This window comes from Mya arenaria, chromosome 9 (genome assembly GCF_026914265.1).
Source record: "Mya arenaria isolate MELC-2E11 chromosome 9, ASM2691426v1".
NCBI lineage: Eukaryota > Metazoa > Mollusca > Bivalvia > Myida > Myidae > Mya > Mya arenaria.
In genome coordinates, this window is record NC_069130.1 from 58,046,992 (window position 1) to 58,073,026 (window position 26,035).

A 26,035-nucleotide genomic window follows, 5' to 3' on the forward strand; every position below is an offset into this window, starting at 1 on the left:
ATATTTTTTGAAAGCTCCCCATTTATATAATTATAAAACGAATCGATACCTAAATAAAGGCTGCTTTAAAAAGTGCAAACAAGAGATCATTTATTTACGATTTATTAATACATACTAGTCCAAGACAGACGAGCTGTATTACTGTAAAAACATGTATTGTCACGTGCACAATGCTCGTCAGTTAACAGCGCCATATGAGTTTGTTTTCGCAAACATGTATACAACAAAACAAGGATTTTATTTTTATTTTTATGACCCGGCTGTTGGCGGCTCCTCCAGACTCAAAACTCCGCTTTCTTTGCGGTATATTTTCTTTACGGTAGTTGAATGTTTCTTGTGCTTACATTGTATAAACAAATATGGCGGACGTGCCAAATATTGCACTTCGTGTCAGCCAGGTTTAGTGGATATTTTCTTTTATTATTTACATTATCACAAAAGTATTGGATTTCGTTTAATCTAACATCATTTTCTATTATTTGAGATACTTTTAAATACATGACATTGCTCTATTACCAGGTAATTTGGGATATTGTTTGTTAAACATTTCTTTTTGACAATTTAATTATAATTATTTGATACATGATACTAAGATCAAGTCATGTCAGTATATTTCTATTGTTAGGTGCAATATGCATGTGCCGATTTTTTTTTAGTTAGCTTGTATTATGTCAGTGTTTAATTGTGTAAACATGCCTTAACATGTCAAAAAAGTAATGTTAAGGCTTTAAATTAAATTAAGCACCAGTCTATCAGTGTTTTTTTCATTTATTTCTTTATATTTATATAATTAGATTCATTGTGAAGGGACGAAACTGCTCCCTGGAGTTCGTTCAGAAATAAGAACTGAAGTTTTTACTTTAAACAGACTTGCTAAAAAATACACTCTTTTTTGATAACAAAATAAAACCTGGAACTCTTAAACAAATGTTGATATTTGCTCAAATATTGTCTGTAAAGTCCACAATTTCGAAGAACTTTGGTAATGCTTTTCTGCAATAGGCGTAAAGGTCAGCTTATGTAACAGTCCATGTCCAGTGCTTTTGTTGTAAGTTTCTTTTTTTCTTAACTGTACAGGCCTTGGTTCACTCCACACTAAAAACATTTCTTTTATACTTTAAATGTATTTTTTTCTACAATTTTGGTAGCGAAGAGTAAAATAATCAAAATATTAGTGTTGCCGTGAAGAAAAATAGATTGGCCAAAATTATGAGTGAGTCCCTTTAACACCAGCTGAAAAGTTTAACTGATGATAAGATAACTTGCTCTGCAAATATAGTCCGTCTTTTTGTCCATCTTTTATGGGAGGCACACAAAAGCAACATGTCATGTGAAAGACCACATGCACATAGAGTATTGGTCCGGTCTGTAAACGTATAACACATAGGGAAATTATAGAATAAAGTGGCACAGATGTTCGGCATATGAAGGCAACATGTAGGGTGCAAGTCCCAGGTCCCTACCTCTTAGTTCATCGCTTACACGCCACACTTAAGCAATATATGTTTATATATTTTATGTTGGCTCTTTCTGAATGTAGAAATACTTCATTTAAGACTGATCTGTCTGGCACGTCAGGACCTGGTGCAATCGTCACTTACAATAACTGCTCTTTCTTTCTTTTTTAAATAAGAATGGTAAAACATTTGTCCAGAGACAATACAAAAATTAGGGTTGGGTGCAAAACTTAAGGGTAAGTCAGGAGGCTGAAACAAACATTTTTTTATTAATAATAGTCAATCTTTATGCTATATTTCTGCTGTTAACTCTGAAATGCTCGTTTTGCTGATTTAAGACTTTAGAGATGAAAAAAAAAATGACAGATTTTAGAGCAGAGATGAAGATTGTATCATATATTTGCATGGCAAAAAAACCCATCTGACCCAATTGATAAGGCACTGATACACATTCCAACACAAGTATTTTCTCATTTCAGCTGGATGCTGCAGAGTTAGACAGTGAGATTGTCTCCCTTACAAAGGCCCAGCTAACCAGGCTGTTCAAGTACCAACAGGTATACTTTGAACATGGTTTTGGATGTCTATTGTCAACTTTGAAGACGAAACTGAATGACTGAATGATTTTCAAATCCATTGTTTTAGCGATACATTGATTATCAAGACCTTGACTAGGACTTTATTAGCTGCTTCACACGATTTTGGGCCTTCAGACATACATTTGCTTTTATTATCTTTGGGATATTTTAAGAAATGAATTGCGGGGTTGATGCCATTATCGGGGTATGAATGCAATTGAGCTGGTGAAAGTGTGTGGAGTCCAAATTTATTTCTTACATTTACACCAATAGTTCATTATTTCATTCAATAATTGTTCAAAAAAATACTTCATTTCATTTAAGAAAACCTTTTAGTAATCCTTTCTTACCCTTTATGTAAATAGAACGACTAGACTGTAACTGGAAACATTTTTTCAAATGACATCACAATAATAGGGGATAAGATCAACCACATGAAATCACTTTTAAAAGTAAAATTGAAACCCTTATGACAAAAATACATTTAAAATATAATAAATTAACACCTTCTCAAATGTTGATTTATATTTTACGGGACCTGCTGACACAATACAAACAATAAAAAGATCTATAGTTTTCATCTATATTGTTATGCGATAAATTGCGATCCAAACATATCTGAAGATGTTGCGTTCATTGATTGATAAACTAAATTGCCGAATGGGCGTTGAGGTATAAGAAGTAATAATTAACTAATACTGAAAACATTATGATGATAATCGCGTATGTTGGCTTGCATAAGATATCTGATTACAAATGAGGCCATGTATTGCACATTTTGAATACTAAATTTGGCTTCACGCACATGAAGTCATTACGAAAGTACATTGTTGAAATGGCGTGCAACATTAATGTATCAATATTACAAGTAATTTTAATTGTTTTTATAAAACAGAATCTTTACAGAACATAGATAAAGAACAATTTAATGATTCATTTTTAGCTCGACTATTCGAAGAATAAGGAGAGCTATACTACTCACCCTGGCGTCGGCGGTGGCGTCGGCTTGGCGTCACACCTTGGTTAAGGTTTTGCATGTAAGCATCTTTAAGTCATTATCTCAGTAAATACATCAGTTATTGCATTGAAACTTTGGATTTGTATTCCCTACTATCTAAGATACTAAATAAATGAAGTTAGATAGCAATTATTTGAATATAATGCAAATAATAGGCCTTTTTTATTCGACTTAGAAATTCTGGTTAAGGTTTTGCGTGTAAGCACACATAGGTTAATATCTCAGCAACTACTTGAGGTATTGCATTGATACCTGATACAATGGTACTCAACCATCCAACCTACTAAATTAACTAAGTTAGATAACTCTAGTTTGCATTTAATGCAAATAATTGCCCTTTATTATTTGACTTAGAAATTCTGGTAAAGGTTTTGCGTGTAAGCACACATAGGTTAATATCTCAGCAACTACTTGATGTTTTGCATTGTGACTTTATACAATGGTAGTAAACCATCCAACCTACTTAATTAACCAAGTTAGATAACTCTAGTTTGCATTTAATGCAAAATAATTGCCCTTTATTATTCGACTTAGAAATTCTGGTTAAGATTTTGCATGTAACCACTTTTAAGTCAATACCTCAGCGAATACATCATGTATTGCATTGAAACTTTACACACAGGCTCCCATCTATTTAACCTTCTTATTTAATCAAGTAAGATAACTCTATCTTTTAAAATATATGATTTTTGCCCCTTTATTATGCGACTTAGAAATTCTGGTTAAGGTCTTGCATGTTTAGCACACATAGGATAATATCTCAGCAACTATTTGATGTATTATATTGAGACTTTATACATAGTATTCAACCACCCAACTTAATTGAATAACCAAGTTAGATAACTGTATTTTGCAAATAATGGCCCTTTATTATTAGACTTAGAAATTCTCGTTAAAATTTTGCATGTAACCACATTTATGTTAATATCTCAGCACACCATGTATTGCATTGAAATCTAATCTAACAGTGATCCATGCATGTTTTGCCAAAAAGTTTCAATCCTTAAATTGAAAAGCGGCGGAATTGTCGAGCGCGCTGTCTCTGTGACAGCTCTTGTTGTATTTTTAATCCATTGCGCCTATTTAAAAACAGACTGTGAATGCAGTTAAAATCAATCTGGATGAAATTTGTGGTTCCTATGGAAATGTGAGTAAACTGATGGATCATTAATCATCGAGAAATGATGCACCAATGACAATCCTTTAAAAGAAAGACTTTTGGAAGAAATCAATATACATAGAAATATCCATTTTTGGGGGCTTTTTTCTTAATGATTGTTTTATTCATAATAGTTATAAAATATCTGAAGGCCTTAAATCTTGAGATGCTGCTCATAATATATTATATTCTTTCAACAAGTACAGGTATGGTCATGACATGGAAATCAATAATTTTCAATTTGTGTCAGAAACATTCAAACTGAGCTTTTTACTTTTGAAATGTTCCTCAAACAAAATGAAAGGATATGGGAAATATGAGCAAATAAACAAAACACATGTTTAAAACATAATGTATCTTGTCATATTAAAGAAGATCAATAGAATTATAGTCCTGCAAATATATTGGTAAATCTGACACCATACCTGTCTGTGTCTGTAAACACAGGTTTCTTTACATCAAAATAACGGGCTAAGTCTGTAGTTTACAAAAATGCATGTTGCAGTTGCGAACACAGTGGTGCAACATTGCTATTCAAGATGGCGTCCAAGATGGCCGCCATAAATTATGAGAAGCTTCAATCAACTATTGCCTACGTATTCATAATGACTTAAAAATGCAGTAAATAAAGTAAAAATACCATTAAAACATTATTTAATACATAATAATGATAATGGGAACACATTATTGTGTTAAAATTATAGAACTCTACCCACTATATCTAAGAGTTTTATAGAAAAAGACCGGACTAAATTTCAGATGAAGATAATATGTCTGAAAGAGCACAATAAAACCTCAAGCTTAAGCAAATTTAACTGAGATATATTATATAAACAACATTTTGAAAAGTATACAAATCTGAATAGGTTATTGATGCATGCAATAACGCATGCTATGACATACTATTACAGTAAAAAATGTTTTAAAATTTAAGAGTTGCTGCCCTTTGTTAAACATTTGTCATGGTTTATATGTCAACAACAGAAGGTCATTGTTCAATAACATTGCATTTTTATGTATTTTCATCAAATAATAGAAGAAAATGGAACATCTTTTTGGCTAAGGTAAGTTTTATGAAAATCACTTTTGATTTTTTTAAAGTTAAACAGCTTTATATTTGGTTTTATTAAAGTTTTTTTTTCCACAAAAAAATGAAATCTATTATTCCAATAGACCTAGAGATGAAGATCCACTGAAAGCAGACTTTAACAAGTGGATGTCAAATAGGTCAAGTTTTAGAGGGAAACCTACAACATTTGCACTTCTAATGTGCCGCTACACAGAACTCAAAGACAAAATCAAGCTAGAAAATATAGAGAAGGAATTTGAGTACAACGTGAAGTACATTGGTCTTTCTAGGACACGCGAAAAGGTTAACTTTGAACAATTCACTGTGGATAAGGAAACCCAGACAGCAAATATAGCACACATACTAGATGCTAGCTCTGGAGGAGATATCCTAGTGTTTACAGACGGCTCTTCACTGGGTAACCCAGGCCCTACCGGTGCGGGTGCTGCCATCTATCTTGAAGGATACAAGACAAATCCAGTTTTGTTAAATAAGGGCGTGTCAAAACTTGGCAACAACTTTTCTGGCGAAATGGCGGGTATTGAACTTTCACTGGACTTCCTAACAGCTACAACACCACAAAGAAAAAACATTCACATATTCACAGACTGCCAGGGAGCAATATCAACAGCATTTTCAAGAGAGATTCCCAAGAACAAAATTGAAACCGTTTTTAACATTAAAACATCTGTAACAAGTTTAGAGGACAATGGTAATACACTCCATGTGCACTGGATACCTGGCCATAAAAACATAGAGGGAAATGAGCTGGCTGACGAGCAGGCAAAAAAAGGGGCTAAGAAGGCAGCAGAATTTGATGAAGCAGAATTCGATGATGAAAAGAAAGATGCAGGTGAAGTCATGCAAATGATGAAAAGAAAAGCAATTAATGAAAAATGGTCAGCCCAATACCGTAACTCTGAGAGGTCTTCCGCCATACATGACATCTTTGCCACACCCGGGGTAAGAAACTGCGTTGGTGAAAAGAAAAGAAAATGTTTCAGCCAAATCAACCAACTCCTAAGTGGTCACACCCGGTTGAAAGATCACTGGGCAAAACAGACACCAGACCAAACAGACAACTGTTGCAGTGTCTGCCAAGTTCCTGAAACCATAGACCACTTCTTATTCCACTGTAAAAAGTATGATGAAGCTAGAAGAGGACTGGAAGAAAGAACTATGCAAATACTATACAGATATTGCATACCCAAAGTAGCAATTACGTTGGGGTTATTAGCGGGTGAAATAGAAGAAATAACGAATACCTGTGCGAAAGAAGAACTGATGGATTCATTAAGCTTATATCTGTCAGAAACAAACAGGCTATAAATATTTAATTTTATAAAAAATAACAAAAAATAATTCCTTTTTAAAAAACACACAACTTTCCAAAATTCGATGAGTCCAAAAAAAAAAAAAAGTAACAAGAGTTCAAGTACATAGAATAAAGCACTAAGATGATATCGGCAAAAATATTTGATATAGTACATCGAGACCATAGGCGACGACGACGCCATAATTCGACAAACAACAACAACAACAACCTATAACCACCACCACCACCACCATAATTTTATATATATATATATTGATATTTTACCATAACAATAATGACATTTTTTAATAAAATTGCAGATAATTTTAATAAAAATGACAATAAATAAAATTATATATGTAGCTCTTTTAAAAAAAATCCTTTGAACTTGAGTAGTACTCGGATAAGCACTAGTTACTGGATAGATTTCATAACCTTTAAAACTGTTAATTTAGGTGTATATTAAGTCTCAAAACACATATCATCAAAACTGTTAATAGACATATTTAATTAGTATTACTTGTTAAAGCAATAAAACTTAATAGTATTATCAATTATATTATAAGCTATATAAAACACAGCAACCAATAATATTTTTGCTGTTGTTGGAAAGGATCTATGGTTTTTAAATATACTTCTTTTTACTTACAGATGATAGACTGATGAGAAGAGGTCATTTATTTCCACCAGGAAAATGGATGATCTCAGTAGTGAAAATAATGACTATGACTTTAACATTAAGAAATGCATCTTCTGTTTAAGTGGATTTTCTACCAGTAACCCATGTGTACAGAACCCAAATCTTTCAAAACTTGACACTCTTTTCAAATCATGCAAAGCAAGAGCTAACTATATAGGCAGCCAGATTTTGGCCAATCAAGAATTTATAAAAGATGGCTCACTTCCTTTACGTTATCATCATAATTGTAGAGCAACACATCAAAGCCTGTACCATCAATCATTTTTGTCAAGTCTGAAAAAAACTGATCCTGAAATAAATAACAATGAAAATGTCACAATAGAGAGAAGATCATCCTCAATTGCATTTGACTGGAAGTCACAATGTTTCATCTGTGGTGAAAAGTGGGATACAATAAGGGACCCAAGTAATGAAAGACCAGGCAGGAGTTGGTCCATGGTAGAAACGTCAATTGACTCAAGTCATAACAGTACATACTCAAAAGTCCTGAATGCAGCAGAAATAAAGAATGACACTTCTTTGATAAATAGGCTTAGAAGTGTTACAATTGGGGATCTTGTGGCTCTGGAGGCTTGGTATCACCAAAAGAAAGGCTGTCTTACCAAATTTTATGACACTATCCTGAAGACAGTATTTATGCAAAAAGCTACAGAAACAAGCTCAGTAGCAAAAAGTTTAAACATAGACCCGGTTTAGTGGCACTGGGTAAACGCCAGAAGACATAGAACATAAAATCACAAACAAAACTAAGTCTGTTACATTAATATATAGAAACTCTTGTTTACAGACACAGACCGGTTAGTCCAAGAAATAGGCGAGATATTCTTATCCATTTGCAGCACTATTAGTTGTACATATAAACTAAAGCACAAATGTTTTTTGTTTGTTATTTTCAGAACAACTTCCTAGCCACATTGGCACCAGAGATTGATGCTGGGATCAAACTGCTGTTATGGAAGGTAAGCAAAAGAAGAAGAAAACAACACTTTTTTAAGCAAGTTTATTTAAAATGTAGCCAATGTAAATAAAAAAAAAAGACAGAAATAATCAAGCAGTTATATTATATGACCAATGAGATATTTAAATTATTAAAATTAGTTAAGATTGGAAATTACTTAAGCTTTTTAATGCATACCAGCTGAGTCACAGAAGTTGAGAACTACCAGAAAAAGTATTCAAAGCCAGGAAGACAAATATTTATTTGTATTTTTAGCCAATTAATAAGACACGGTCTGTTATTCAATTGACAAATAAAAGGATTATATTTCATAACTAAATGAATATAATATGGTCGCATCATCCAATGGATTACTTTTTGACCATCTTGACAAGTGAGAAGGTAAAGTTAGGCTCTCTTTTGTGTCATGTTAATTTCTTACAGTGGTTCATTTTGCGTAAATGCATTATTCATATTTCACAAAGGGAAACCATTGAAAATACTTTCAACATTTACAGAAATCAATTCAGCGCTAACATGCATAATAAATTTTCTTTAACTTTTTACTAGCATTTTAAATAGTTGTATCATTCTGTAGGTACTCAGTCTTCATGAAACTACAGACCACTTCATTTGTAACAGTTTGAATGACAATCCAAGCTCAACAGCCCAACATGTCTGAGATCAGTTTTTCGTTCAACATCAAAAATAAAATATGAAAGCTCTATTTCAAGATTATGATTTTTTTTAAACTGGCAGAATTAATCAAGACATGTCTGTGGTGATTTATTCCTACTTTGCTATTTATACACATATAAGAAGAGTCTAAACAAATTGTCATGAACAGCTGATCTCAAATTGCAATCAGCAATAATACAAAAATACAAGTTTAATCAATGCTTAAATCTGTTTGGTCCGACAGGAGGGCTGCATTTCCGACCGATCTTATTATCAGTAAGACCAATCGTCTGACTGGGGACTTTGAATTTCCCCCGATGACTGGGTATTTATCTCATCCAAGTAAATGTTGACAGTTTTTTACTTAGAACTGCTGAATTGACACTTCTTAGAAATTCACAGGAAATTACTGCATGGGAAAATTTTGATAAACAGAAATTGGCTTTTTATGCACAGCTTTATACTTTATGCAAATAATAATGCTACGCTTTTTCTTCTTTTATTCTTGATGAAGCATTAAGTGAAAGCATAATTGCTTGCTATTGGCCAGGTTCTGTCTTTGATTGAATTAATTGGATGATCAATGGCTCCATGAATGGCGTTTTCTATTCAAGCAATCAAATCCTTGTTAGGCGTTCTAGCCTCGTTGATTGTTAACAGGAAAACTATTGTTAAACCGGTTTTAATGAGAAAACGTGGGCATTGTTATAGTCTTGATTGTTTATTGATTGGCACACTCAGATTATATCATTTTTTTAAATTCAATAAATACAGCTGATTAATCAGAATCTGATCGGCAGTTTTTTCTAGAAGCAATTTATGTAATGAATAGTTTATATATAAATATTGAATGCACTCTCATATTGATGTGGACAAGTCAACACAATTTAATTCCCTTGTCTTGGTGGGGATGATGTTGGTTTTAGAGTGTTTGATGTATGTTTGCATTATGGCTTGACCCCAACATAATGCCTCCTATGTGAATATGGTGTTTTTAAGTTGATTTGGAAGCCTATAGGGAGAAAATTACTCTCATCAACGGATGAGGTGTAAAGCCCCGAAAAAGTAAACTGGGGGCTGAAAAACAGTTGTGAAATAACAATGAATGATATCTTAAACATTACACAACTGTGAGTAGAGTTAAATGGTGACTGGCCTGAAGCTCTGTGTACTTCACCTTGGCTCAGGTTACATGGTGCAAGGTTTCAGCACCAAGAGAGGCTCAGAGCCATTTAACTAAAATATAAACTATTAAAGGCCATGTTCATTTCAGTTTAATTTTTAAAGATTTTGAAGAATGGTTGCAATTCAGAAGTGTTTAAGTTAGTCTTAGGTCATCCAAAATATCTGCATTACTTGTTTTTGTTAAGATGTCAGTGATATTCTATCCCACAATTATGTTTGTGATGAAAAAAGTGTGCTTTTTCCCTCCAAGTTCTCAAAATGTTTCGTGTTACTTCCCTTGATGTTGTATTAGTCTTAAAAATACGTGAGTAACTCCACTTTATGTTCTGTAAGTCTGTTTAAAGAAATTGTTAGTTACTTCCCTTCATATCCTGTAAGTCCATAAAAAAGTGTGTTACCTCCCTTGATGTGCCATAAGTGAAGAAAATTTATGTGTTACCTCCCTTGGTGCACTATTACCGCTTTGATTTGCTATAAAATAAGAACACTGTGTGTTTTCTCCCTTGATTTGCTATAAGTCCTAAGAAAAAATATGTTACTTAGACAAACAAAATTATATTACTCTTATATGATGTGCTATAAGTACTTTGAGACTTTGCTTATATCCTGATACTTGATTCATTATTACTTCCCTTTGTTGTAACTTTTGTTGTCTCCCTTGATGTGCTAAATTGGCCATATGGTGCTATTCTTGTGATGAGCATGTTAATATGCCCATAAAAAGTATCATGGGAATTGTGAGTAAAACAAAAAAAACTCTGAGTCAATCAATTATTAATGGATTACTGTCTTTGAAGGTTAATTAGTGTAGTGGAGTATATCCATTTGTAGTGTATTACTATAAAGGCTCCTCCCATTGATTATTTGACCATATGTGGGCGCGTAGCTACCTATACACGAGTACCCGGCTCAATCCACATGATTCTGACAAAAAAAAATTCAGCCAAAGTTGCAGTATGCGTACTTGACTACATAATCCTAAAACTGGAAATTTTCCAGTACTAATTTAAACACCTCAGAACGCAAAAGATTGCGCCATGGTTTTCAAAAATTTCTGAGGGGACATATCCCCAAACCTCCCTTGCACAATTATGAATCCACATGAATAGAGGGCTAGCCACGCCCTTAATAATTTAGGATTATGAAAGAAACGGGGCTTGTTTTGTTTGTTTAACTGCCACACTTTGAACAAAAATGATTCAAAGAGGATTATTTTATTGATAAATGAAGATGCCTTTTGTTAATTTAAAGCATTAAGCAATAATTCTTGCACATTTTAATAGTTTCATCATTGTTCAAGCTCTAGACTATGAAGGTTTTGACCATTGTCCATTCTCTGTAAGAATACATTAATATAACAGTGTGGCAAAAGGTGCCATTGTACTAATGGTTATGACCTTTATTACATTAACTTAACAAAACAAATCATCAACTTTACTTGGCCTGCTAAACAAAATGCTTTAAAACAATTTATGTTAAATTGCATACTGGATAATTATCCCTAAGTTTGCCTTAATTGACTTTATCAAATTATGTCTTTGTTTAGAAGATTGTTAATTGAAAAGTATTGACGTAATTGCATGCCATTGTTACATAGAGAATTCGCCAGGTTATTTAACTGTTGCATGCCGGTTATTAAATGTCAACAAATCAATATCAGTTTACTGATATTTGTCAATAAATTCAATATGCAATATCCTTAAATACTTCTTTGAACATTCACTTTAAAGTTTTCAGTTTTATGATGCTTTTCAAAATGTAAAAGCAAATAAGAAATATATGACTGTATCATATATTACCTATATAGAGGATACAAAACACCTGTGAATGGGGTTATTCAGGTTTTATTATGAATATATTTATTAGGACTTGTAAAATAAAACTCATGCCACTTTCAAAGGTCATTATTCTTAGGATATTGACAAAGAGTATGCTTTAAATGATAACAATACATGTTTACACTTGATAAATTCAAGTTATCTTTGTTACAATACTCTGCTTTTGACTAGTACTCACATTATCCTCTCGATAAAATTCACTCAAGGGAGATGACATAAGGAAAGGGGCATAACTCCTGATTCCCCTGGCTGGTAAGTAGGTCAGGGTCAGGTCTTCTGGCTGATGGGGTGAGTGCCTTGGTCTTGTGTATTTGGATTGGAGATCATCATAGCGGCTGTATGCTGGCTGTAGAGTCTCATCCATTCTTGTTGAAGCACGAGGCTCAAAAATGTCACTTACAACAGAATCTGTTTCTAGAGTTTTTCCAACAGGGTCAGCAACCTCTCCTGACCAACTTCTTGAAGCAACGGGAAATTCCATATAGTTGTCTACCGATATGTTAAACTCATTATCATCACTAACACTAGCATGCTTATCCTCTTCAAAATCATCTTTATAGCTATAATCCCCTTCTTCCTCTTCAATCATGTCCCTGTCAGGTGTTGGCGCTTGAACCGTTATCTCAGACAAGTCACTTATGCCTTCATCAACATTGGACTTTAACAGGTGGACATCAGTTTGAATTTGTTCTAGTCTATCACTATCATCGTCATCACTCATAACTGGATCAGTTGACTGTATGGTGGTGTCATGTGTATTCTGTGTAACATCAGTAACATCTTCCTTTGTATCAGCTAGACTTTCATCTTGGTCTTCCTGTTGTATTTTATCCTCCGTTTCTTCTATCTGACCTTCACCTTTCACTGTAGTATCAGCAGTATCTTGGAAATCACCTCCACTGTTTTCATCTCCAATATCTTTGCCTTCTATGTCTTGTTTCTCCGACACAGACACACTCTCTGAGTCCTCATACTCTATCTCTTCCTGTATATCATCATCTGTGCCATCCTTGTTTCTGTCATCATGACCTTGACCAGAAAACTCGGAATCGGATTCACTTTTGTCACTTTCCATTGTACAAGCGTTAATTGATTAACACAATTAATGTAAGAAATCCCAGAGCTTTGTTCAGAAGTTCAGAACGTATAACTTGATTATTGCAGCATGTCTTTATCAGGTTAGCTATAACTCCAGTGCTTCTAAAGGCCTGCTGACAGACTGCAGAGTATCTTGTATACTATTGAGCTACTCCATTTAAAACCTTCTTAATTATTTATTTATCAAGGAAGAGCAATAACTTGAGTCGCAATATTCAATAACTCAGATTTTGATATGATTATCTGTATTTTCATGCTTAGTCAGATCCGTCGTTTAAATTTACTCATCTTTGACAATTTGCCATCTTAAGTCCAATGCTCGAATACTCTAATGATAAGATAATACGATAAACAGACTCATTCAATTGATTTAAATACAATTCTGAAGGCACATATCAACAGCTTAGAGTTAAAAATGTACGTAACTCATAAATATATTTTACTGCCTTTATCTGTGAACAACTTTATTAAATATCTCAAGCAATGGCGTATAGCCAGTATCATGTAGTTGCGAGCATTTAAAACAAAATCACAAGCAAACTATACCGTGTATATTGATAAAGTTGTCGCTTGTTTCGTTGCATGCTAGTTCATTTATTTACCTTTCAGGGTATTGATCAGACACTGATTATATTATGGGAGACCCGGTATGGTGTGTGCTTCGCACAATGTTCTAAGTAAGAGCATGAGACATGGTTCATGTAAAATTCAATTATTGATACGCTGTTTTATTTAAAGAGGACAATGAAGTCCTGATCACTTAATAAGGCAATTTACTTCCTGATATTTATGGGATGCCTAGAACCTCTTGGCGGCTTGCATTTCTATTAAAATTATTGATTTTGGACTATTTAAACAATTTGTTTTTGCAGATTTAACAGATATATCTATATGTTGTGTTCTTGTGGGACTTTCTTTTTTAAAATAAAAAATAAACTCTTTTAACGTGTTTTTATCATTGTTCATGCACCTTTTAATGTGTTGCATCAATCTTTGTCAATGAATTATAAATTCACCCTGTACCGAAACCTAAATGCTCACATCATGTCTTATAATGCCTACAGAAGAAAGTATCAACGGAAAAAAATTCAACATGGGGGTAATCTCCAGACCATGAATATCAATATCCGTTATTGACCCATACCCTTCCATCTTGGCCATATGTTACACTAATTGTTGCAACCCTAATTAGACCTTCCCTCATATTGGTTACTGTTCCTTATATTTATAGGAAAAAATATGCATATTGTACAAGGCAGTGGAAACTAAAGGACAACACTTACGGGTGTAAGCAAATGCCCAAACTTAAAAAACATTATTGAGAAACTTGACTCTAATTAATATCGAAATTGATATATCTGTGGAAATAATAGCAGTGAAAATAAATATCCACATTGATAAAAACACATTATTTAACCAAACAGCATATTAAAACAATAATAAAATTTATACATAATATGAAACAGAATGTAATGGTAAATTATGATAATACTACGCTGTTTCTTAGGTTTTACTCCTGCTTTAAACTGTAAAACATTACGGAGCTTTCCTGTTGAGAAGCTTTTAACCAGAGAGTAAACAGGAATGATCTTTAAAAAGTATTAATGCAGTACTGTCTATAATTATAGACCAAATATAGACCTTTTGTATTTCATAGATAAAACAAACCAGAGCATGATGCCAAATAAAATCTCATTTAAAGCAAGGTAATCATTGATAACTTGGACTACTTACAGCTATCACGTCCTCCAGACTGCTATGGCTACTGTCAGCATCGCCCTGAAACTGTCAAATAATCATCCGTCATAATCCTGTCACCATGGCCAAGTCTCACACGTCTTATTAATAATGTTTTTTTTCTATCTTTCTCACTTTGAGGTTCCTTTTACTTTTCATATCTTCATTTGATATAATATTGTTGAAAACTAAAGAAAGTTTACATGATTATTAATATCATGAAATATTATGAGACGGTCTGTAAGAGAAAAAAATGTCATAAATAAGTGCAATGATATAAAACTTGAGAGGAAGAATTACTGAAGGAAAACATAATGACTTTTTGATATGTTAATACATGTCACAGCTGTTGGGGCTTCTTTCTCATGAATGAAGGTTTCAAATCAAATGTTTTCATTTTCATCAATAATCCTACTCCAAGTATCATCATGAGTTGATGAATCAGTCCAAAACAGGGCAAAAATGATGAAACTTTCCTGAGATATTTCTTTTGCAGCCTGCATGGCAGACACAGGGATTTTCTTGTCGTTGGAATTGTATATCTTTCTCTGACACAAGTATTTTCTGACCCATTCTTTCGAACTAAACTTGTTGTTGTCATACATATGAAATATATCTATATTTGAAGTATTTTCTTGTGAACTTATTAATTAGATGGTACCCAGTTTGGTTAATTTCACCTGTTCGTGGTTTGCCCTTCCTTGTGTGGTATAGGCAGCATCAGCAAACTGCTCCTGGTCACCTGACACATCTTGGAGGGGGTCAGGACTGTCAGGCTGCAGGAAATGTTATAAAGTAAATAAGGTTTCCATCCATAAAGAATTCTGCTAAATGTTAAAAGTTCCCTATCCTGTGTCACTTTGTGTTTTTTGGCAGGTTTAAGGTCACATGACATTGTTTTTATGTCCCTGAAGGTGGGCATATTAAAATTGCACTGTCCGTCCATCCGTCTGTCCGTGTGTCTGGCTCAATAACTTGTATCCGGGCTGTAACTTTTTCTTGTATGGACAGATTTAAAAATAACTTGCCACATGTGTTCGACATACCAAGACGACGTGTTGTATGCAGACCCATGTCCCTACCTCTAAGGTCAAGGTCAAACTTAGTGTTTATTCACAATGGAATGCTGCATATAAGTACATAGAGTACAGGTTGCAGTGTCCAGACTGAAATCTACCCTTGTATGGACAGAATTTAAAATAACTTGCCACATGTTCGACATACCAAGACAACATGTTGCGTGCTAGACCCGTGTCCCTACCTCTAAGATCAAGGCCATACTTAGTGTTTATTCACAACGGAATGCTGCATATAAGGACATAGAGTATAGGTTGTCGTGTCCAGGCTGTAACTTTCCCTTGTATGGACATATTTTAAAATAACTTGCCACATGTGTTCGACATACCAAGACGACATGTTGCGTGCAAGACCCGTGTCCCTACCTCTGAGGTCAAGGTCACACTAAGGTGTTAATCAACAATGGAATGCTGCATATAAGGACATAAAGAATAGTTTGTCGTGTCCGGGGTGTAACTTTCTCTTGTATGGACATATTTTAAAATAACTTGCCACATGTGTTTGACATATCAAGACAACGTGTAGTGTGCAATACCCGTGTTGCTCCCTCTAAGGTCAAGGTCACACTTAGTGTTATTCACAATGGAATGCTGCATATATAAGGACAGAGTATAGGTTGTCATGTCCGGGCTGTAACTTTCTCTTGTATGGACAGATTTTAAAATGACTTGCCACATGAATGCTGCATATAAGGACATAGATGTCATAACCGGGCTGTAATTTTGTCATGTATATGACAGATTTACAATAAAAACTTGGCACATGTGTTTGGCATATAAAGATTGTGTGTCATATGCAATATCCACATGCATACATCAAAGGTCAGTGTTTGATATTTAACTTTTTATGTACTGATCTTGTTCATAGGTCAATGTCACATTCGGGGGCATTCGTCACATACTGTGACAGCTCTTGTTTTCAGTCATGTTATAATGAAGTTGTTTAAGAAATTACAATTGATGCTAGCATGACCTTTCAATTAGTTCTTTGCAAAGTTACAGTTAATGCTCTAGTGAAAGTTAATGCCCTTTTAAAGTGTTGTATGCAAAGTTATATTTGATGCTAGTTAATGCTAGTGTGACCTTTTCATTGTTTTAAGCAATACATGTATAGCAGATAATACTACAGATGATGCTATCATGACCTTGAAGCTGCTCTAAGCAAGGTTACAGTTGATGCTATCGTGACCTTGAAGGAGTTCTAAGCAATGTTACAGTTGATGCTATCATGACCTTGAAGGTGTTCTTAGCAATGTTACAGATGATGCTATCATGACCTTGAAGGTGTTCTAAGCAATGTTACAGTTGATGCTATCGTGACCTTGAAGGTGTTCTAAGCAATGTTACAGATGATGCTATCGTGACCTTGAAGCTGCTCTAAGCAAGGTTACAGTTGATGCTATCGTGACCTTGAAGGAGTTCTAAGCAATGTTACAGATGATGCTATCATGACCTTAAAGGTGATCTAAGCAATGTTACAGTTGATGCTATCATGACCTTGAAGGTGTTCTAAGCAATGTTACAGTTGATGCTATCGTGACCTTGAAGAAGTTCTAAGCAATGTTACAGATGATGCTATCGTGACCTTGAAGGAGTTCTAAGCAATGTTACAGATGATGCTATCATGACCTTGAAGGAGTTCTAAGCAATGTTACAGTTGATGCTATAATGACCTTGAAGGAGTTCTAAGCAATGTTACAGTTGATGCTATCATGACCTTGAAGGTGTTCTAAGCAATGTTACAGATGATGCTATAATGACCTTGAAGCTGCTCTAAGCAATGTTACAGATGATGCTATCATGACCTTGAAGGTGTTCTAAGCAATGTTACAGTTGATGCTATCATGACCTTGAAGCTGCTCTAAGCAATGTTACAGATGATGCTATAATGACCTTGAAGGTGTTCTAAGCAAGGTTACAGTTGATGCTATCGTGACCTTAAAGGAGTTCTAAGCAATGTTACAGTTGATGCTATCATGACCTTGAAGGTGTTCTAAGCAATGTTACAGATGATGCTATCATGACCTTGAAGGTGTTCTAAGCAATGTTACAGATGATGCTATCGTGACCTTGATGGAGTTCTAAGCAAGGTTACAGATGATGCTATCGTGACCTTGAAGGAGTTCTAAGCAATGTTACAGTTGATGCTATCGTGACCTTGAAGGTCTAAGCAATGTTACAGTTGATGCTATCATGACCTTGAAGGTGTTCTAAGCAATGTTACAGATGATGCTATAATGACCTTGAAGGTGTTCTAAGCAATGTTACAGTTGATGCTATCATGACCTTAAAGGTGTTCTAAGCAATGTTACAGTTGATGCTATCATGACCTTGAAGGTGTTCTTAGCAATGTTACAAATGGTGCTAATGTGACATTGAAGGTGTTCTTAGCAATGTTACAGATGATGCTATCGTGACCTTGAAGTTGTTCTAAGCAATGTTACAGATGATGCTATCGTGACCTTGAAGTTGTTCTAAGCAATGTTACAGATGATGCTATCGTGACCTTGAAGGTGTTCTAAGCAAGGTTACAGTTGATGCTATAATGACCTTGAAGGTGTTCTAAGCAATGTTACAGTTGATGCTATCATGACATTGAAGGTGTTCTAAGCAATGTTACATTTGATGCTATCATGACCTTGATTGTGCTTTAAGCAATGTTGCTGCAGTTGATGACAGGATGAATCTAATGATATGACAAACAATGTCACAACTGATTACTTGCCTGCAGAACGTCTTCTCGAGAAGGGCCAGTAACTGTTATCCTTGGTGCTCCGTTAATGTTTGTCTTAGACATGGTGTGAAAGGAAAACCCTTTGACCACCAAAAGGGTTGACTAATCCGTACACTGCTCTATAACTTTGTAGTTGTTTAATTGTCAAGGAATATCTCTGAAATAATCTATTAAATTGGAATATGACCCCAAAAAATAAATGTCCTGGGTTTGTAGCTTTTAAAAGAGATTTTGAATTTTTTCACAGTTTCTTTAGCAAGCAATTTTGTATTCCAAAAAAAACAAATTTATCAGAATGCTGATATTTCAATCAGACAGATAGTCTTAAGTAATAAAAACTTTCCTGATTGATTAACATGACACATGATCAAGAAAGCGAAGATTTACACTTTCAATATTTACAACCTTTTTATATTGAATACAAAAGAAACATGAGTTATCTTTGTACATTTCATGAATAAGCACATTGTATAGTCTCATTTATTATATATTTTAGCAGTAATTAAATACCCTGTACTCACAATATAGCGTCCTTTGTCAAACTATTGAGGTGCATTTAAATGGAAAATTCATACTTAAACTATTGTAATCTGGTGAAACAATAGAGCAATCAATGCCCATTAATTTGATTGGGATTGGTCGAGACTTTATGAAATATAAAGCTTAAGTCTAGTGTGTCTTGTCTGTCAAAATTACTCCTTCTTGTACTTTGTATTATAATACAAACACAATTATGAAATGGTTAAAAACAATATTGTTTATTGTATAAACTTTGTGATCTGTGAGAAATAAAAGACTCTATTTAATTGAGACTAAATGTCATGAATTGCCTTTCAATAACTTTTTCATCATTTAGAAAACACATCGAAAGCAATATTCTTTCTTTAAATCAGTAAATGCCAACATTTAAATGATGTATGGTGTCAAAGTACAACAAATACAATTTGTCAACATATTCAAGAGCACATAGAACAAGATGTTTTTTTTTAGAGAAATTGTAAAAAACGTTCTTTGATTCATGTACATGAAATTGTTTAAAAATAACATTTTCATTTCAGTTTTCAATAAGAGCAGCAGAGTCGACATTTGGCCAGGCCATGTTGAACCTGAAGTACCACAATGAGCATGCCCAGGCATCGACCAATCAGTGGATCTCTAGCAGACAGCAGGTGCTCTATGCCTGCCTCCTCATTGGCTGCCCATGGCTTAAAGATAGGTCACATGACCTCATAAAGCTTCTCCGATTGGACAGTTGGAAAGATAGGGTATTTTTTTTAAAATTTAAAATGAGATTCAGTGTTCTTAAACTCAGCACAACAGAGTGTTTGTTATATTTCCCTAGCAATGATAAGACATGTTTTTTTGATAATTAAAGTTTATATTAACAACATAAAACAAAGAAACATGTAGTAGTGTTGTTAAGTAGTTTCATATTTTTTGAAAAAATAAGTAAATAGGACATTTAATTTCGTGTAATTTTTCCTGATTATTAACCAAGTGGTAAGCTAGCTTGAGACTATAGGAGAGTAAAAAAAAAATGAAACTGCTCAACAATACTACTTCACTTCTGTCCACCTTCCTCCGATTGGCCTGGACCTGTTTGTTCTTTAGAGACTGCCTGGAGTAAAATCTATGTTTATGCATAAAGTTTCCTTGGATTGTAATAAATAGACCACATGATACGCTGGCTTAAGACAGAGTTCTGAGTTGCAACACTGGTCAACTTTCTCATGGTGTATACCTGTCTGTCCTTAATACGCTGCTTGATGTACAACCTATGTTTAGGTTTAATTTTCCTGATATTATTGAAGATGGTTGGCTGGCTGGAGATTTGGTTCTGAGTCTACACACTGGTAAACTTTCTCAGCTTTCTCCAACACGGGGCGTACCTGTCTGTCCTTAATACGTTGCTTGATGTACAATCTATGTTTATGTATAAATTCCCCTGGTATTATTGTAGATTGACCGCATGGTTAGCTGGCTGGAGACTGGGTTCCGAGTCGCCACACTGGTCAACTTTCTCACCTTCCTTCGCAATGGTGCATACCAGTCTGTCCTGGAGAGACTGCTGGGGGTTCGCTCTGTATTTCCCGAGAAACAGGGCATGCGTCAGGTTAAGTACTTATTGTAGTGTGAACTCTTTATCTTTGTTTGTAAATTAATTTATTCTCATATCAGGATGGTTACCCGTAGATGGACAGTTTGTGCAAATCACATGATAAATTACGTCATATGTTACGTCAAATGCTACGTCGGAAGGCAATATTTAACTTCATATGAAGACTTTAAACATAGATAACTACTATTTTTTCACCATTTTAAATGATACATAGGGCAGTCTATACCAATTACATAGCCCTACCTTCTGTCGTTTACTAGAGTTTAATTGAGAGTTTAGTTTCTTAAAACACCTCAACAAACCTTTTCACAAGTTCGCCGCCTGATGGAGCACTGTCAAAACTTTTTTTTGGAAACAGGTATGTCGAAGTGTTTGCGGCAACTAATTACACCCGGGTAGTAAAACGAATGCGGGGCTCTTTAAGCGGCATAGACTGCACTTTGTTTCATTTATAATGTTAAAGAAAAAGAAATGTTGTCTTTGTTTTAAGTCATTATTTGAAACAAAATGTTTCCTTCCGATGTAGCATTTGTGATGTAATTGATTACGTGGTATACACACACTGGTGGAGATTCATCTGCAAGCTTACTGTGCATTAAGTAGCATTTAATGATATTGATAAATTAAAATTAGATTTCAATAGACAAATATACCTATGCTGCTAATTGCATGATAAGCTTGACAATATGTTCCAATTATCGCACCCTGCTTTGTTTTTTTGCTCATTATGCATAATTTCAATAACTCTGGTAGTCAGGGTTCCCCCTGGATATTTAAAGTTATTGCCACTACCATAGTGGGTGATTCTTAGCATTCTTTTGAAAACCTTTTTTCAGAAAATCATTATTTTGAATCTTTATTTGCAGGTTACCTTTGAGTACATGACCAGAGAATTACTTTGGCATGGCTTTTCTGTAAGTACAGCATTATAATGGGTCCTGTAAGTTTATTTGTTCTAAGCACTGAATTATATGAATATAACTCTTTGCTAGCATAAGTTCTAAATATGTAGGAAGACCTGTGGCCTTGTTCATATAGCATATTTTGTTAAATATTTAGCTTTAGTTAAAAAATAAAAATTCTATGCTTAATTTGAAGGAAAATAGCAATGTATGTACAACAAAGATATGAAATTTTGATTATGAAATCATATGAATAAAATTGATGAAATTAAATGGGGTTTCAAAAGTAAGGCTATTTTCACTAAATCAATTTTATGACTTAGATCTATTATGGATATGGCCCCAGGTTCAAATTAGCTCCTTGATTGAATGTGTAATTGTTAGAAATATTGTTTTAAGGGTATATAAATATAATTTCAATCATCCCAATTTTGTGCCTTTTTGATATTTTTTTAAGAATCATAATTTTTAAGCACTATGTTTCGGAGTAACGAACTTCAAAACTTACTGTATGTACTTATATAAATTGTAGACATAAATTTTAGACGGAAAATAAGTATAGTTCCATATAATTTCAAATGTAAATTTCTATTTTTCTTTTCAGGAATTACTGTTCTTTGTGCTACCACTGATCAACTTTCAAAGAATCAAAAACTATGTCATGAGAAAACTGTTGTCTGTTCCAAGATCAAAGGCATCCCATAATGCTCAGCGTGACCTCACTTCCTGTGCTGTGTGCGAAAATTGGCCAATCAGAGCTCAGGAAATTGGCTGCCAACATGTCTTCTGCTATTTCTGTCTACAGGTGTGGAGTTTGGTGTTGTTTTATGTGTCACAGAATCATCTATAATGCATTGAAAATGAATCCATGTGTTTGGCATTGTTAGATCATTAGTTCAAAGTTGGAAGTGGGTGAGAGTGGTAAAGATGTCAGTCTCTCACCCTACTTGCCATGATTACAAACAGTCTAAAGTCCAAGTCTAGGCTCAGACTCGGAAAAGCACTTATATTTAATTACAAAGAATGATCTTTATTCCTTTCGTTTTACAAAAATATACAGTAAAACTGCGGTCGTTAGAGCTTGGTCCCAACCTTTTTTCCTTCTATTTTCATATAAAATATACCTACGCTGCATCGAAACCTAATTTTGTCGAGAAGGCGAGCAATATACTTGGTCCCAAGTACACAAATCATGCACAAAACCTTATGGCTCCCTCGAGGTCATAATTTCACACTTTTTCCTGAACGCGTGTTCTAAAATAAACAATTGCTAGGTATTAAAATTTTCACAAGTTATAAAAATTGCAATGACAATTGAAAGGCAATTTGATAAGTTGTGAAAAACCGTTTAACACTGTTAACGCATGACCGATATTAGTTGATATGGGCATTTTAGAAGATAATTATGAGAAGTTAATTGTGAGAAATGTAAATGAGTAATAAAAATATGAATAAACACTACCATATCGATCCAGAATTGGAATCTCTGAAAAGCATTCCTTCTTGTCACTTTGCTTTGCAATGTGGCAATTTTGTAAAAGTAGAATTTTCTATTTATTCATTTATTGATATTTCTTTTAAATTTTATTTTTAGTATACATATAGTATACGACAGCCTTTGAACATATGAGCAATTTCCACAACGCAACACATAATCGGTGTCTTAGTTAACAGAATACTTCAAACTTACAATACACTGAAAGATATTTCAAAACAGACTGGAGAATTGAATATCAGGTGGTTCGAAACATCGGTTCCCTTGAGATTTAGGCTCGGTCCCCAGCGACCTCGAGTGATCGCAGTTTTACAGTATGCGAATAATTGTACAACTTTGAAAAGTTATAGTTTTCAGCAGTTTTATCATCAAAAACTCGACTAGAATGAAAGTTACAATGAAATGAAGATTTGCAGTTTTGCAACTTGAGTCTGAACTCAGTCTTGAGATTCATAATAATCATGGCCCCATAGGTATTTGGTTTGAGCTTAATGTAATTGTCACATCAGAGATTTTGTTGTGAAAGAGGTTTTTTGATGTTCATGAAAACAGTATTAAGACAAAAAAAACATAGTATAAGACATCCTAAATCATGTTTGGTAGGTGAGTATTCACATTTAAATAATTTTATTTTGCTGTCAAAAAAAGTCTGACAAAAACATACTTTGATTGAAAAATATCATCCCTTTGCCATCTTTTGATAATTAAAACATGGATTCAGAAATTTGTATCAATTGCTTCGTCAGTTTTTGAAATGTGCGAAGTTTTTAACAATTTGGATTTGGCAGATTTGTCTCCCTTCATGATGTGCAATTCACAATATTAACGCATATATATATATATATATATATATATATTTAAACAATGGATTGCATTCTAGTTTTATAAGATTAGCACATTTTCCTGTGTCTCTGCATTAGACCAGTTGTAAAAATACAATTGGGTTTCATATAATAACATTTTACCTGTACAAGAAAGATGTACCCACTGTTAGACTTGAACCACTGACCTTAGATTATGAGCTTATCGCGCTACTGAGCTAGCTTGTTGACTTGTTAATCTTATTGCAAAATAGAATCATTAACCTTGGGTCCAAAAGTAACATGATTAATCTAGAGTTTTGTGATTTTTACGACAGAGGTTGCACTAAGCATAAACAAAGATGAAGGCTGCAAATTGATAAAATGTGACAATAACTCACTTGTCATTTATTTTTGTATTTACTTATACATTGCAACATGAACAAAGCGAATACAAAATTGTTGCATACCTTTATGAAAAATTAAGTATAATGAAAAACTAAGTAACTCTATAATGCATGAAAATGCATCACTCATTTTTGCCAAAGAATGGTTTGGGCAAAAAATCTGCTGAATCATATGTAGACATGTGCATGTTGACATTGCATACCTGGTAGCGTAGTGTTATTTCTGTGTTACAATAAAGTTCTAAAGCAATGACATTGAGGTTTTGAAAATACATGCACTTACTTTTTTCATTTAAAAGCAGGCCAGCAAAAATATCAAATTACAGTGTGTTTTTACATTTTCAGAGCAACTTCAAAGCAGACCCAGGTTTCTCATGTCCACTATGTGGCTATGGGGTAGGGGACATCTCCGATATACGCACAGTACAAGTCTCACAAATACAGGGGGACGAGGAGGATGAAGTTGGATGATGATGACCTACCTAATTAATTGGACCATGGCATCTATTGATCATTCTGTAATGCAATAAAACCAAGAGTCAGGACATGACCAGGTCTGGTGAAAATTCACCACTGCAGTATTTTCAAAATGTTTTTTAGACACTGCAATTAATGGACTTAAATGAAAGCCGGACCTGCACGATTTCCAACAAATAGTTGCCTGTTTGTATGATGCATGTTGCTGTCCCCAGGTTGTCAAGACTGTTGAATAAATGTTAAAACAATGCTTGGTTAGTATTTTTGATGATTTCAAACTTTAAACCACTTTTAAACAGAATAGTCAAATCTGTTTGTTAGAATGATGAATCTATATGCTCTCCCCTATTATTGGGGGCATAAATCTTATAGGAAGACCAGGTATGCATCCTACTGGTGGTTTCTGTGCAATTACTCGAGTTAGGAATGACATCAAGTGATGCAGCTTTATATTTAGCTAACTCCTGTGCTTGTGACTGCCTTGGGGTTCATGATTTTCGAGTTATGGCCAAGGTTCAAATCATGTATTATGACGACAATAACGTGATGCTTATGACAATAGGTCATTTTTTCTTGAAAAAAGATGAACTAAAATTTCGATTTGACTCAATAACTAGTTATTAAGTATATTGATAAATGTTACATACAACAGAACGCTCATGTGGAGACATAGCTTGGGATTGCAGTTGATGAGTTAGTAAGGTTAAGCTCAAGGTCCACATTATTGAAAATATAAGAATGTTTCCAATGGAATGAATAAAAGGGTAGCTGCTCCCAGTGATGTGAGAGTATTTTTGTTTCTATTTACAAAAAGAAAAAAATATTGGGGTGAATAAGCGGCAACTTGCCCATATCTTTTTACCCTACCAATGATACAGTGTTGACAAAAATAATGTCTTAAACATTTGCTGTAATGTTGACACAGCCTTGTGTAGTATACATGGTGTTGTTTTTTTTAAATATATAACACCTTTAAAACTTGAATTCTTTTCTGACCCAGTGGTAACAGACTGATTCAGCAATCTATACAACCTAAGCAGGCATGTTCTAAGCCGACTGTTGACGGGAACTTTTTTCCTTCTTTTACGTTTCCATTGTTCTTTGAAATGATGAGCTTAGATATTGGCAATGCCTTGATGTTTATTATTTTATGTGACCATATGCACAGGAATCATAAAGCTGCAATAACCTTTGTTGAATAATATAAGTCTTGACCTTATATATTAGATTTGAACCATTGACTAATGGTCCTAAAC

The 26,035-nt window shown here is 34.1% G+C and overlaps 2 protein-coding genes across 13 annotated transcripts in view; one reads left to right on the forward strand and one right to left on the reverse strand.

Annotated features, from left to right (window-relative positions):
• LOC128203299 (rootletin-like) overlaps positions 1-13,520 on the reverse strand; it is a 91,386-nt gene extending 77,866 nt beyond the window's left edge. For 7 of the 10 annotated variants that reach the window (XM_052904648.1, XM_052904650.1, XM_052904645.1 and 4 more), the window contains exon 1: positions 12,113-13,520. In XM_052904648.1, coding sequence (XP_052760608.1) covers positions 12,113-13,009 — 897 coding nt within the window. In that variant the 5' untranslated portion in view covers positions 13,010-13,520. The remainder of the gene's footprint in view (positions 1-12,112) is intronic. The other 3 variants (XM_052904651.1, XM_052904649.1, XM_052904653.1) reach the window with 2 other exon arrangements.
• LOC128203300 (peroxisome biogenesis factor 2-like) lies at positions 360-25,027 on the forward strand. 3 transcript variants are annotated; one of them, XM_052904659.1, is made up of 8 exons: positions 360-398; positions 1,937-2,014; positions 8,193-8,255; positions 19,638-19,844; positions 20,540-20,692; positions 21,565-21,612; positions 22,205-22,405; positions 24,648-25,027. In XM_052904659.1, exons 1-8 carry the CDS (start codon positions 360-362, stop codon positions 24,771-24,773), a joined length of 915 nt encoding a protein of 304 aa, XP_052760619.1. In that variant the 3' UTR covers positions 24,774-25,027. The 3 variants fall into 3 exon arrangements, with proteins under 3 accessions (XP_052760619.1, XP_052760620.1, XP_052760621.1); XM_052904660.1 differs by lacking the exon at positions 360-398 and adding an exon at positions 423-519; XM_052904661.1 differs by lacking the exons at positions 360-398; positions 1,937-2,014 and adding an exon at positions 7,172-7,217.
• Positions 25,028-26,035: the final 1,008 nt, after the last annotated feature.